This window comes from Triticum dicoccoides, chromosome 7B (genome assembly GCF_002162155.2).
Source record: "Triticum dicoccoides isolate Atlit2015 ecotype Zavitan chromosome 7B, WEW_v2.0, whole genome shotgun sequence".
Lineage (NCBI taxonomy): Eukaryota > Viridiplantae > Streptophyta > Magnoliopsida > Poales > Poaceae > Triticum > Triticum dicoccoides.
This window is the reverse complement of record NC_041393.1, coordinates 646,967,193-646,981,431: the sequence shown is the minus strand read 5'-3', so window position 1 is coordinate 646,981,431 and position 14,239 is coordinate 646,967,193. Positions and strand designations below refer to the sequence as shown.

At 44.1% G+C, this 14,239-nt stretch overlaps 1 protein-coding gene across 1 annotated transcript; it reads right to left on the bottom strand.

Moving 5' to 3' along the window:
- Positions 1–12,140: 12,140 nt before the first annotated feature.
- Positions 12,141–13,875, bottom strand: LOC119338139 (polyubiquitin-like). The gene is made up of 2 exons (XM_037610437.1): positions 13,742–13,875; positions 12,141–12,798 (listed from the first exon to the last, which is right to left on the bottom strand). The coding sequence occupies exon 2, from the start codon at positions 12,796–12,798 to the stop codon at positions 12,337–12,339; it is 462 nt and encodes a 153-aa protein (XP_037466334.1). The 5' UTR covers positions 13,742–13,875; the 3' UTR covers positions 12,141–12,336.
- Positions 13,876–14,239: the final 364 nt, after the last annotated feature.

Below are 14,239 nucleotides of genomic sequence, written 5' to 3'. Positions count from 1 at the left end.
TCCATCTATCAAAACCGAACAAAAAGATTCGTTCTTGCCAGTTCCACCTCGATGGTATTTTCCCCTGGAATGCCTTACACTTGTATAAGAGTCTGAAGATGAATGGTGATATTTTTTATCTCTAAATTTTTTTGTTTCATCTTCTCTATTCTTCTGAGTTGCAACAAGAAGAATCAGTATCATACTCAAACACATCAGATGTCCAGAATTCTTGTCATTACCCATTGTCAGTATCCAGCATTTCATCTTCAGATACAGATGAGATTATTTGACAGACACATCTCACTTGTACTATGCAGCACTACAAAATCAGTACATTATCACTTGCTGAATATTGAAATGTAGTTTGTAGTTCAACTAAATGGAGTATAGATCCATCTATCAAAATACCAAATAAAAGGATATAACTAAAAAAACAAATTACAACATAACTTAACCATTTGAAGAGTAAGTTATATTAGTAAACCTGTCGGTGTATTAAGACCGGACTTCAGCTTGTAAGGACTTCCTTGTAGACGATGTTCTTCATCGAGGTCAGTAAGGACACGGTCGGTCTTTTTCGCTTCTTTGAATTGTCCTTTTGCTTCTTGGGTTTCTCCTTCGGCTTCTCCTTCTGAATGAGTATCTTTATGTTTCTCTTCGCGGTGGCTCGAGACAAAGCAACATAGAGTTGACCATGAGAGAACACATGATTGCGGAGGTAGACACCAACAATAGGGATTGTCTGCCCTTGAGCCTTGTTAATGGTCATAGAAAAGCTAAGTCTTATAGGAAACTGCTTCCTCTTAAACTTGAATGGAAACATGTCGTTTTCAGATGGGTAGAGAGGTATTCGAGGAAGGAAGACCCTCCTGCCAGCGTGTTGTCCAATCACGATTTCTGCATCAATGGTGTTCCTCTCAAATCCTCTAACAACAAGCCTAGTGCCGTTACACAGTCCGTTAGCTGGGTCAATGTTCCTTAGAAGTAGGACATGGCAGTTTAGCTTTAGTTTGAGTGCATGCGGAGGAAGACTGTTGGGAGTCAATCCATTAAGAAACTCTTGAGCGTAGTAGCCATACGGGTCATCCTCCGCATTGTCAAAGCTATGGTATATTACTTCATCTCCTTGAAAACGCTCTATCATGCGGATGTTTATCTTGTCGACATTGTTGTTTGTGGTGGAAAGGATTGCGCGACATGTCATGTAATTCGAATCAGACATGTTATCATCTAGACTCGGAAACACGTGGTCAATAAGCTTCTCCAAGTCGTCAACCTCGCCTGTAGAAGGCAGACAAATGTATTTAGGGAGTAGTATGTTGCCTTGATCGTTGACATCCTCAGTGCCATTGCCGACCCTAAGCAAGTAATCTGCAAACCAAGTGTCATTATGAGCCCTCATGTTGGTAACGAGTCGAAGTTGTCGCATACCCTTCCACAGATGAGAACTTCGGAGTGTTGCATCAATAATCTGGCCCCGCGACCCCCTTCTGACAACGGGAAGCACCTGCCTAAAGTCCCCGCCAAAAACAACAGTCTTTCCTCCAAAGGGTCGGTCGCGTATTCCCATGATGTCACGCATGCTATTGTCCAATGCCTCAACTACTTGTCGCTTCGTCATGCTGGCCTCGTCCCATATTATCAATGAGGCCATCCTAAGCATCTTGGCAGTCCCACTCTGCTTGGTAAAGCTGCAGGAGGCACCATCATCGCAACTCAGTGGTATCTTGAACCTCGAGTGGGCAGTCCCACCGCCAGGCATTATAGAAGCGGCGACGCCCGACATCGCGGTAGTGATACCAATCTTGCCCTCGCTCCTCACCTTGGCAAGCATTGCCCTGTATAAGAAGGTCTTCCCTGTACCTCCAGGGCCATCAACAAAGAATACACCCCCATCACCGCGTTCAACAACCGCCAGTATCTCATCGTATGCGGCCCTCTGCTCCAAGTTCAGGGAAGATGCCAATTTAGTGTCATCCATGTCAAACTCAACAGTTGATTCCTCTATGACCTCTCTACACTCACCATCGGTTGGGTCAAAGGCATCATCGATGATTGGAAGAGCGAAATCAACAGCGTCTACCCATGGACTGCAACATAGCCCTAATGTCAAGCAACACCAACTGCTCCACCTCCTTGGGCGACATGCGTGTTCGACGATAGTCATCTGACATAGGCTCGAGGTGCCTATCCCATAAACCGCGCACGTCGCCTAGCTCACAATGCACCAAGATGGTTGCGAAGAGCCTCCTAAGAGAACATGGCATCGCCCACTGCTCAGCCTCATTAAGACAGTCGTCAACCGTGTTGTCTGCCTCGATGAGACCCAACCGTTCAGCAGCCTCTCTAAATCTCCCACATAGCACGCCGCCCATGGTGAGCAAGTCGTCGAATGAGGTTTTTCCCGTAACATGGTTCAGCAATACACGCAGGAAGTATCGCTCCGCCTCGGCTGGATTGGCAGACACGATAAGACCTATTTGAAAACGCTCGACCCAAGGCTTCCAAGACTTCTTTTGCTGCTGCCACGTGAAGCTTCCGGGATAATTCTTATACAATATATGCCTAGCCCAAGGGTGTTCCTGGTTAGCCTTGAAATACTCCGTTAACATCGATTTTGAAGCTTTTTCGGAGGCCACAACGTTACTCAAGTCAGCCTGCGCATTGAATGCAACCCTGTGCATATTCGGGAGATGAAGAGGCAACTGCAAGATAGGCGGGTGATTGGCGCAAAGTGGGAAGCCAAATATCCTCCACATAGCCTCCGGAGGGGTGACCCATCTTGTGTCAACGTGTCTCTTGATCTCATCAATGTTCCCATCGGCGTCGGGCTGGTCAATGTTGAAAGAAGCCTTATCATGGCCCTTGTAGATGTACTTGTAAAGATATTTGACGGACTTTATGCTAGAGCAGACCTCAACATTGATGTGGCAATTGAACATCCGCAGAAGGTATGGGTTATAGGGCACAACCCATCTATTGTCCAACATCTTCCCTCGGACCTTAGCACGTCTACCGTCGTCTCTACGTCGATAAACTGGATACGAGTCCTTCCCCTGTGCTGTGTTTTCATAGGACGGCCTCGGGTATCTGCACTTGCATCCGTTTTCTTGCATGCAAACATTCTTTGGGTTGAGAGAACCGCATGGTCTGTGCATCATATGCTTTACCACCATTGCATACAATTCGAGATACTTATGCTTATCTGGGAGCTCTGCTGATATGAGCCGGTCATACTGCTCTGGGACGATAAGCTTATATGCTGAGTCCATGATCAACAAAAAATGTGCGTGGGGAAGGCCCCTTTTTTGGAACTCGACTACATATACATAAGCGACAAGAACACCCAGGATCTGCTTCTTGAACAACATGTCCTTCATAGCCTCTAGTTTGCCATAGAACACGCGAGCCACAATATCAGGTCGGTCCTCTGACCAAGCAGCAACTCATTAGTTATCTCTTCCCATTTTGGATTGCAAGTCATGGTCAAGAAGATGTCAGGCTTCCCGTATGTGTGGACAATTGCCATGGCATCCATATGCCTCTTCTTCATGTCGCGATCACCACCTGGGTATGTTCCAGGGAGCACTATCCTTGTCCCAACAACGCTTGCTCGCGTTTCACCTGATGTGATCGCATCAACAACTCCTTTATACAAGTCGGCCCGAATCTGCGTCTGGTTCTTCCTGAACCACCTCAACCGACAACTCTCAATCTTGACATACATGTCTACCGCCCATTGCTGCAGCAGGCATGCTCCACAGAGTATGGGATTGAAGATCGCAGGCCGTGTCTGTAGCATGTAATAGTAATAGTCTCTTACAGAGATGCACAACCTGCTATTCCCCTCTGCATGTGATCAAGTACAATCAAAATGAGGAATTATTCGAGTTAAATTATATTATTTGTAACAATACTTGCTGCCTACGGCATACCTGCATCCTCATCATCATCATGGCCCAGTTGGGGATGTAGTACAACCTCCCAAGGAACATCACGTTTAGGTAGCTTTGGATGCCAACCTAGTTCGCCCCTTGGATAAAATAGGGGATAAGACAACGGGTCATATGCCCCGGAGGTCACATGAATACTGTGCCTTTCGTTGTTGTTACCATAAAGTGTTATCCTCCGGTCAAACCTTTTTGCTAGGTCGCTGCCCTCAACCCAAATTGCAGCGACCTCACATGACAACGGTCTATTATATCTTCTTTGGTCAAGCCTCTTATCGGTGTTTAGGTCTATCCTATAATCATCGAGGTTGTCCTTGTGTGCACCCAAACTCCTAAATTGCTGTGAGTACGGGTTTTCTTTCAGTATGTCGACTAACTTCTTCACGACATCCTGGTCTAACTGCTTGGTGGCCGCCTTACAATGAGTAATGGTTGGGTCGTCATCATAGAAGTATAACTGCAGATGTTCTCGAAGGGAGCTAGGCCCGAACGAGTGCACATTGTGGTAGATCGTGTCGTGTTCCCGGAATGTGTACACCCCGGACTTCATGTTTGTGTAGTTCTCATCAAGGCTGACACCAAGGGTTGTGAAGGCGAAATGCCCATTGAAGAACCGTATGTTCTCCCGAAAATGTCTAGAATCTGCATCCATGCTGGACCATAGTCTCATCAGCTCTGGGACTGGTTCCGGTTGTTTAAGATCGATCTGCCCATTGCGACAGCAGAACCCGTCAGTCTCAGACACAAATTTTTTGGCATTGCAGTGTTTGCAGTTTGCGTCTAGTTTCAGGACGTGAGTGGTGTCTGGGATGTTTGTGTAGACAAAGTCTAATGGATCAACATCGCTAGGTATAGCAGACGACATGCTCGTTTCATCAACATCCTCAATTGTGTCATTATCGGATCCTACATGCATTTGTTGAGGCAGGATTGTCAAAAAAGTAATCACAATTAACTATAATTGCACTTAAGCTCAACGACTTTGAAGTTTCGACTAAACCATACCTTGGTCGTGAAACATGTAGTACTCCTCATCCATCAAGTCGGATGGTGTCGGTTCATCACCCATGATGGGGTCTCGGACACATTGTTGTCATCTGCATTATAGATGTCGCGAATGTGTCAAGAGACAACATGATGCCAGAACAAAGTTGCCGAGAATTAGAATAAGAACCAGACAAAATCATTTTCCATACCATTGGTGCTAACACCGTAATTTGGCACTACCGGCGGATTGTCGCCATCCGATGAATCATCTTCGGCGCCCCATCCGAGGGGTATTGCGCGGCAGCTGGATGCGGGACATTCAGAGGTATAGTTTCCTAGGTTTGGAGTGCAAGGGATTCTTTGCATGGGGTGTTTTTCCTTTTAGCGCAACTGGCCTTCCTTTGAGCACTTGACTGGCCCTTCTCAATAACCGACATGCTTTTGCGGCATTGCACACGCTTGCCTCGGATCTTTTCATTCATTCCTTCTCTATCATCAACCGTTAGTTCACCCTTTTTCTTCTGATAACATGTTCGGCTACGTGAGTTTCTCTGCTCCCTCTTAGCTTGGTCATTGTCATGGGTAACAACATACGCTCCTAATGATGAAGGGGGTAATGCTGCTTCAATGTGTGCAACGTCTGTATAGCTTGTGCCATCAGGGGTGGCTTTAGGAAAAATGTTGTGAAAACATCATTAGAACAATCTGATGTAGTGGATAATGAATATTACCACTTGTTGTTGCTACTCAAATATAAATCATGTGCATTAAGATCAAGCATTTGACGGTATGCTGCATTCCTAGTATTCTCTAAAAGAATATGCAGGTATGAGGAAAAAAATGATTACTTCAACGATAAACTAAAGGCATTGTTTTACCTGATGTAGATAGTGGGTCTTTATTTTCATCTGCTTTCAGCTGATCATTTTTCCTCCGATAAGAAGCTCTTCTCAGTGCATTTCTATGATCTCTCTTGCGCTCTTCCTCGGTTAATTGACTGGTTTCTTCAAGAACATTGAAGTGAACGTCTGCTGTCATTCATGGCATAGTATAAATGTAGAGAGCAAAATGTAATCTGACCTTGCTTGATGACATCTCATGCTCAAGTTGTTTACCTTTAAAAGTATTGTCATAAACCAGACCAGATGTGACCGTAGTTGTAGCAGTGAAAACTGTTTCATTATTCGACAATGTTGTATAGTCGGAGCTAGATGAGTTGTCTGGTAAATAAATGTTAATAATACATACTCACAACTTATTGGTTAAGACCTTAATATTCTGGTACTCTTAATATTGGTTAGAAGATTTAAATCTTACCAGATAAATTAAGGGCCCAGAAATTCTCTTCTTGCAGATCCCGATCCTTTTTCCGCCGATAAGAAGCTCTCCTCAGGGCGTTTCTATGATCTCTTTTGCGATCTTCTTCCGTTCTTTGCGGATTCTCTTTGGTCTCAATCAACTCATCTAATTCAACATGCGTGGTGAGTATTCTTACTTCATATATCAACGGTACTCTGACCTTGCTCTTATATATATATACCATGAGTACCTGATGTACCTGCTATTGCATTAGTAGGTTGACGAATGTTCGTGATATCACCTAGGGTACGACGTTGAACGATGTGCACATCATTTTGTTGTTTTTTCAAATTCTCTGTCTTGCTAATGCGATAAGATGTTCGCTTCCACGTGTTGTTAAGTTCCCTATGATCTACAAGATGAATCAATTGTATGGTAGTTAGTGAATAAAATAAGCCCCACTTTTCTATTAAGTTTAGTTTGACAACTCACTTATATCACATTCATACCACATGCAAATTTTAGTCAGCATACTCATGTTAAACAACTCACCAGAATTTGTCAAGGAGGGCTGATGAACCTCTTGCAACAACACAGTATCCTGGTCCTTTTTTTCGATAAGCAACACGCCTTTGTGCGTTGAACTGCTCCTTTGTTGTCTCATCGTAGTCTATGCAATTGACGTAGTTTGCATCATGTCAAAATTAATAACTACTAAACCGATAGTGCAGAAAGCACATATATCCAATGATGAGCCACTACCGATCACGTCAGTATCGATTGTGGATAAGCATGCATGTGAATACCTTTTACCACTGTCGCCCCATCTAATGCATCGTTTGAAGGTTCACAGCCTACAATTTAGCAATAAAAAACCAGGGTAACATGTAAATGAAGGTGAACACACTTGAATATAAGTTAGTGCAACTGAAATGCCAGAATCGAGAATTAGATTACTCAAAGACAATAACGAAGCATCATGCTGATCCCCAACCAGTTGCGATAATGATCCAACTGTAGAGTTGATACAAGTAGGAAAATAAACACAATGTTATTTAGGAGAAAATATATAGAGCTAAGATTCTTGGCATCATAATTGCAGATGAGTAAGTACCATTTTCATTTGTGCAAGATTGTGCTGTTAGTAGACTCGGGGCCGAGAATGGAGCTTCATTATGCTCTACAACTGGGTTCGGGAATTCTGTAGAGTTGTAACAAGGATTATTAAAAGGCCAATGACACAGGTGACAAAGTATGCGGCAACAAAATGAACAATATTGAGACAAGCATCTTACGTGGAACCGTAGCATAATTTTCAACAACATTTTCAGCTACGGGAATGATGTTTGCATTGTTATCATCAACATTTCTCCCGCTTGAAAGGACTGCAAAACATTGTGCATATAGCTTGTCAATATAATAGAACCCATGGTTTTCACTTTATGATAGAATTGCAGCATACCGGGAGTAACGTCAACTCCCGGTAGGTGTTCAACTGGCTTGCTTTTTGAATTACCCATCCGCACCTCTGTAAGGGCAGCACACTAACATTGAATGACATTATACTAACGTGAAATATGAATTGGCACAATCTCAGATAAGTAGAATTCTTGATTTACGCAGTTATATTATTCTTATGATTCAAATGCTGGTCATTTCAAAGTGTTTTACAGAGTGGGAACACTTCCTGTCAACAATCAGAAGCAGCAAATGTCATTCTATATTTAAGGCTGTTTCAATACATATATTTCCAGCTATATACATAATGAAAATGCAGACAGTTTCTTATTAATTATTTGTGTCCAATCAAGGAATGTCGTATGCATTCAGTTTCTTATAAATGGTATATACATCACAATGGAGTCAGTTTCTTTTTAATTATCAGTAATTGAAAATTCTTTGCCTATTTCAATAAGTGTGCTCACTTTCTATTGTTTTTGTCACTTATTGCTGGTGATGTTGTTGTGAGCTGCAAAATCAAAAAGCATTGTCAGTTGCTGCTTCAGATGACAAGGCACAGAGGTAAATCACCACTTGATAACTCCTAAAGTGATGTGTTATGCTCCTGGGACTATATGGCACAAACTCAACTATTATCTTGGCATTAGTGTGTGTTATGCTCCTGAAGTTTGAATACTGGGTTGTCGTACTGTGCTACTGCTGTTCATAATATGTTACCCGCCTAAAAGGATGCACTTAGTTGTGACACTCAGTTTCCATCCTTATAGTGTGTTATGCTCCTGATGTTTGAACACTTGGTCGTCGTACTGTGCTACCAGAGTTTATGCAAATAGCAAATTTGCTCCTGGTGTAAATGGCATAAAATCGGCTTATATGTTGTGATTATTTGCTTCTACAATCAGTTTCCAGGATTACACATATTTGCTCCTGGTGTGAATGGCATAAACTCTAATTACCTCTTACTTGTGTTGTTGTTGTGAGCTGCAAATTGGGATTTGTTGTCACTTGTTGCTTCTCTGCTCTGATGATCCGGCACGAGGTCAATCGCCACCTGCAAACTCGTAAAGTGAGTGCTTGTATGTACATGCAAATTCAAATATGCTTCTGATGTTTGCATGTAAACTTGGTGTCAGTTATGTGCAGATGGAGCATTGTGATGACGTTGTGAGTTGCATAACTGAAAACTGTTGCCACCGAGATGACTCACCACCTGCAAAACTGCAAAGGTGAGTCCTTTTTTAGATGATCCAAAAACCTGCAAATACAGATCATGGTATTACATTCTGAACGTTTGAACAATAAACTGGAAATAACTGTTGTTTCTATTTAAACTTGCGGTGGCATTCTGATCGTTTGCGTACTCAAATTTGCTTCTGCTGTTTGTATGTAAACATGGTGTCAATTATGTGCAGATAACCGCTGCGAGCTGCGTAAGTGATAACTGTTGCCACCGAGACGACTCACCACCTGCAAAGCTGCAAAGGTGAGTGCAGATGATCCAAAAACATGCAAATACAATCATAGGTTTCAGTTATACAGGAATTCTAAAGATGTAAACTGGGTTTCAGTTATGTGCAGATATGGACTACAATCATAGGCAAAGAATTCTGAAGATGTGGAAGTCAAACTGGGTGACATTAGGATGAATGCCCATAAGATTTGTAAACGGGTTCCAACCCCCTGTACCTAGGTCTCCTAATATTCAAAAAAAATTGTAAGATTTGAAACGGTTACCACTCATTTGTATGGGTTATTAGAGGCATACCTAGATGATAGCGGTCGACGGCGGCCAACCTGGAAGGGTCATGCCGATCCTGATGATCAGCGGCGTATCATACGGGATCGGTCTTAGATTCGATGCTCGCTACGCGGAACAAACGGCTTGCAGTCCGGTGGCGGCGGGGAAGGGGTTGAGCGGCGATGGCGGCGGCGAAGGGTTGAGCGGCGATGGCGGCGGCGTAGGGTTGAGCGGCGGTAAAGGGAGAAGAGGGTACGTAGCGAGGATAGGGACGAATGACGGCGGCGGACAAGTGCATCGAGGGCACGACGATACGGGTGCGAGGGTTTCAATTGGGACGAATCGGTTCGAGGGTCTCAGATGGGACGAAACGGTTAATTTTCGTAGGTTAACCGTTGTAGATTTTTTTAGGGCGGTTTTTTCAGGACGTTTTTCATAGAATTGTGTGTTACCATCCCGTTTTTTCGATCGGTCCGGACCGAGGAAGTGGGGAATCGGTGGGTAGCAGTAGGTGGCATCAAGGACGAAAATTAACCGCGCCTGGTGGGACAAAAATTGACCGGTGGAGACTACCAACTGCTGCATTAGGAGTAGAGATTCATGCTCCACCCAGTTGCTTCAAAAATCTAAACTGATGAAGAGAGATGGACAATATATTTCAGCAAAAATAAGGGGTGACACTCCCGGATCCGTCCGTGGACATACAAGGAGTGATATTTGTTATATACGGCTGTAGATACTTCCACAGGCTTGTAAGTTGTTACGATGGTTACCTTCTGTTTCATTTTCAATGGAAATAGAACGGTGCCTGATGGCCTTTTGATCTGAAAAAATATACTACAGCTGGACGGGAGGTGACAGAGTGAAAACGGAACATTACATTCTCACGTACAGATGATAGGATCAACATATCTTTGTGACCTTACTGACATATTGTTGATCACGGATCACCGTTTCTAAAACCGAACTAGTTCAACAGCGCGGTCGAGAATGCGGTTCAGGACGGCTTTGGCAACGAAGGCGGCGACCTGGGGAACCAAAGGGAACTGGCGCGCAGCGGGCGAGAGTGAGCAGGAGGACACCCAGGAGCAGGAGCTCGAAGCCGAGGAAGACGTGCGCGGCATTCGCGGCCGGATTGCCGAAGGAGTAGCTGACGACGAGGCAGCCGCCCAGCACGGAGATGCGGCCGGCGTCGAGGAAGAGCCGCTGCAGGGGATCGTGGCCGGTGCCGCCACCGATCAACGGACGAGGTTCGATAGGCATCGCCGGCCGCCGGGTAGTTTCCTCTTAAAAGCAGCTGGTAGTATAACTGCAATTGGCAGGCACACTGCATATATAGTACGGCTGTTGGGGCTGAGGATCAGTGGAACGTGTAGCCACAACTTTCATTTATCATCATTGACGGGAGTGCCATCATTTCTTAATATGCTGCATGATGATACAGGCTTGCTGAAGGCCAATTGTTTCTGGAGGAGGAAACACTCAAATGTGGCAGGATAACGACAAGTTTCTAGAGGAGGAAACACCTCAGTTCACAAAGGAAACAAGGATCAGTTGAGAACTGGGATGAGCGGCTATACAATATGACGACATGGTACTTTGTGTCAACGAAGATCACATTCATCTGAATACAAAGAAGATCCCATTTTCTTTTCTTGGGATAAATTCTGGCCCACTGAACCTGCTGACTTTTACTTGTGTCAGTCCCCTCAGTTTTGGTGGCTTGCTAGATCGGCTGATTAGTACGGCAACCTGGAATGACAATTAAATTAGTATCACAACCAGGATAGATGAAGACCAACTGCTTAATGGTGAGCTTAGCAAAAGTCTCATGCATTCTCCAAATGCCACATGGAACAGTATCGCTGCATTGCTTCTTTTTTGAATTATTTGAATTATTGTTTCTTGAGGGGCATCTAATGCCTTTTGCGCTTACTTGCAATGTTGGGTTGGGTCGACGTTCATTTTTGATGAAGTCGGAGTAGATTGCTCGGAGTAGGGAGGGCGATTCTCCTAAAAAAGAGTAGGGAGGGCGATGACGCCTGTTGGGGAGAAGTGATGACGATGACGATGACGCTGGTGTGCGGTCTTGATGACAGTTTTTGTGAGGCGAGTGTGGAGTACTGTGTGAGTGCCTCTCAGCGGTTTGTGACAGTTTTTGCCTGATTTTCGTTAGTTAATTGGGCAACTCCCTTTGCTTAATTAACGGATGAGTCAATCTTTTACCTCCATTTCGAAGAAAAATGTTGGTACAGAATAACAGATGTTCCAGTCAAAAGTAGCCATGTTAAACAACCAACAACGGTGCCTTTAAACAACCAACACTGCACCGGCTGACTGGAACTGGTAAATACTTGCTGCTTGATGGCTGGGCCGCACTCGATGTCGATGGATGCTGACTGTTCAAAGGGTTTAGCCACAAAATTGCGAAAACACAGATGTTTTCTTTTTTAGTTTGTGGCAAGTTTTCTTTATCTCAATCAATTTTATGTAACATGTTGTGATTTTATATTTGTTTTCGTAAATTTCTTAGTGTTGACCCTTTTCCCGTATTTGTGAAAACAGAACACGTGCTGATGCCATGTTTGGAACAAAAAAGGTCAGCAGGTTCTGAATATTAGTTGCAGTAAGTATGAATCAACGTTCTGCGGGCCATCTACGATGGTAGAAAGGATCACACAACAAGCAGAAAGCAACCGCAATCACAGGATAAGAACACCGGGTTACCAAGGATAAAAACATTGAGGGTCACTTATTCATAACATAGATCATGCTGCTATAAGGCAGCATCAGATGTTCTCACAAATGGCACAGGACGACTTTGAGCGAAAACAAACATAAGGACTATGTAAATCGTAACAGGGGAAGAAGCCCCAGACGCAACAGACTTGCAAATCAAACTTCCAAAGCCCGAAGGACTCACTGGCCACCACGAAGGCGGAGCACCAGATGGAGAGTAGACTCCTTCTGAATGTTGTAATCAGCCAGAGTGCGACCATCCTCAAGCTGCTTACCAGCGAAGATCAAGCGCTGCTGGTCCGGGGGGATACCCTCCTTGTCCTGGATCTTCGCCTTCACATTGTCAATGGTGTCTGACGATTCAACCTCCAGGGTGATGGTCTTGCCAGTAAGGGTCTTGACGAAAATCTGCATGCCACCACGTAGGCGAAGCACCAGGTGCAAGGTGGATTCCTTCTGGATATTGTAATCAGCAAGGGTGCGTCCATCCTCAAGCTGTTTGCCTGCAAAGATCAGGCGCTGCTGGTCCGGTGGAATGCCCTCCTTATCCTGGATCTTGGCCTTCACATTGTCAATTGTGTCAGAAGACTCAACCTCGAGGGTGATGGTCTTGCCGGTCAAGGTCTTCACGAAGATCTGCATCTGCGCAGTTCATAATTGCAAATAAAACAAGATGAGTAAGCTAGTTAGGCATATATTAACAGAGTCGTGAGACGAAGACTCTGCTAATCTAATCTTGTAATCAATATGCATAGTGAGAAATTATACAAACAGTACAAACAAAGCAATGAAACACAGACTACGGCCATCTAAATTTCTGATAGATAGCAAATCTAACAAATAACAACCTCAGAGCAACAGAAAGCATATATAAGACCAATGATAAGGAACTGGAAGGCAAGAATGTAACTCTTATGGTCTAATTCCAGATTAAATGAAGCAGTTTTTTATAGTTGGAAACGAAAAAGCAATAAGTCAGCATGGTATATGCCTATATGAAGAGATCAACAGAGTCATGAGCCGTGGAGTGAGATGGTCTAAATCTTATGATAAATAGAAAATCTGCAGAAACCATGTCTGCACGTGTGCATGACAGCATGAGTACATCAAAGAGACAAAGACATGGATTGAAAGACGATGATCTATTTTCAAGTCTAAAATAAGCAGATTTGTATAACAAGTAGATTTACTGCAGCACGTCCAATGTAAGGCTATCATACAGATGCAGTACTTCAGCAATCCAAATTAGCAGAAAGTACATAGATTTAGTAACTACAAGGCAGAGCATCGTGTGCGAGACTAGGAATAATCTGATGAAGCAAGAAACAAAAATCTACAGCAGCAGGTCCAACACTAATCAGTAAAAGTTCTAACCAACAACTCTACATGGGCCATCAGGATACATCAAATCTACTTAGAACAAAATAGACCCAGATAGCATACAGAACACATCGATCTACACAAATCTACGAGCTCATTCATCTCATCTTGTTGACCAAATACAATCGCACACATGCAGATCTAGACCAATCTCACGGCATGAAGAGACAGATCGGGGAACAGGTAATCGATAGCGGGCGCATACCTTGACGAAGGGGAGTTTGGCGACTCGGCAACAGGTAAAGATCGATCGCCTGTTCTGCGGATGGATTTTTCGACTGGAATCGAGTGGGCAGAGGAGAATTATATAGTTGGGGCAAGGAGGCCGGCTCGGTTACGTCACGGCTCGGCTGGAACGGAACGAGCGGGGAGAGAGGCGGTTCCGGTGCCCGTCCCTACCACGCAGTCTCTGGAAGCGTCTCGATGGGGACCCCAACGAGATTGCAGTTATTTTTTGGAACAACGAGAATTGCAACTGAGAGATGGACTTTCAATATGGCCAACTAGGCCCGGAAAAGGAGCCCATTTTGCCCGGTCTGCTGCGCAATGGGGCAGCCCAACCTAAAAAATCACAGAACAGAGGAACCCCTTAAAAAAAACAGAACATAGGAGGGACAGAGACAGCGCAGTCGCATCATCGTCAGACGATCTGTAATTTGTTGTGTATAAAAAGCGAGTGCATATAGCCGGATTGAATTTTTTT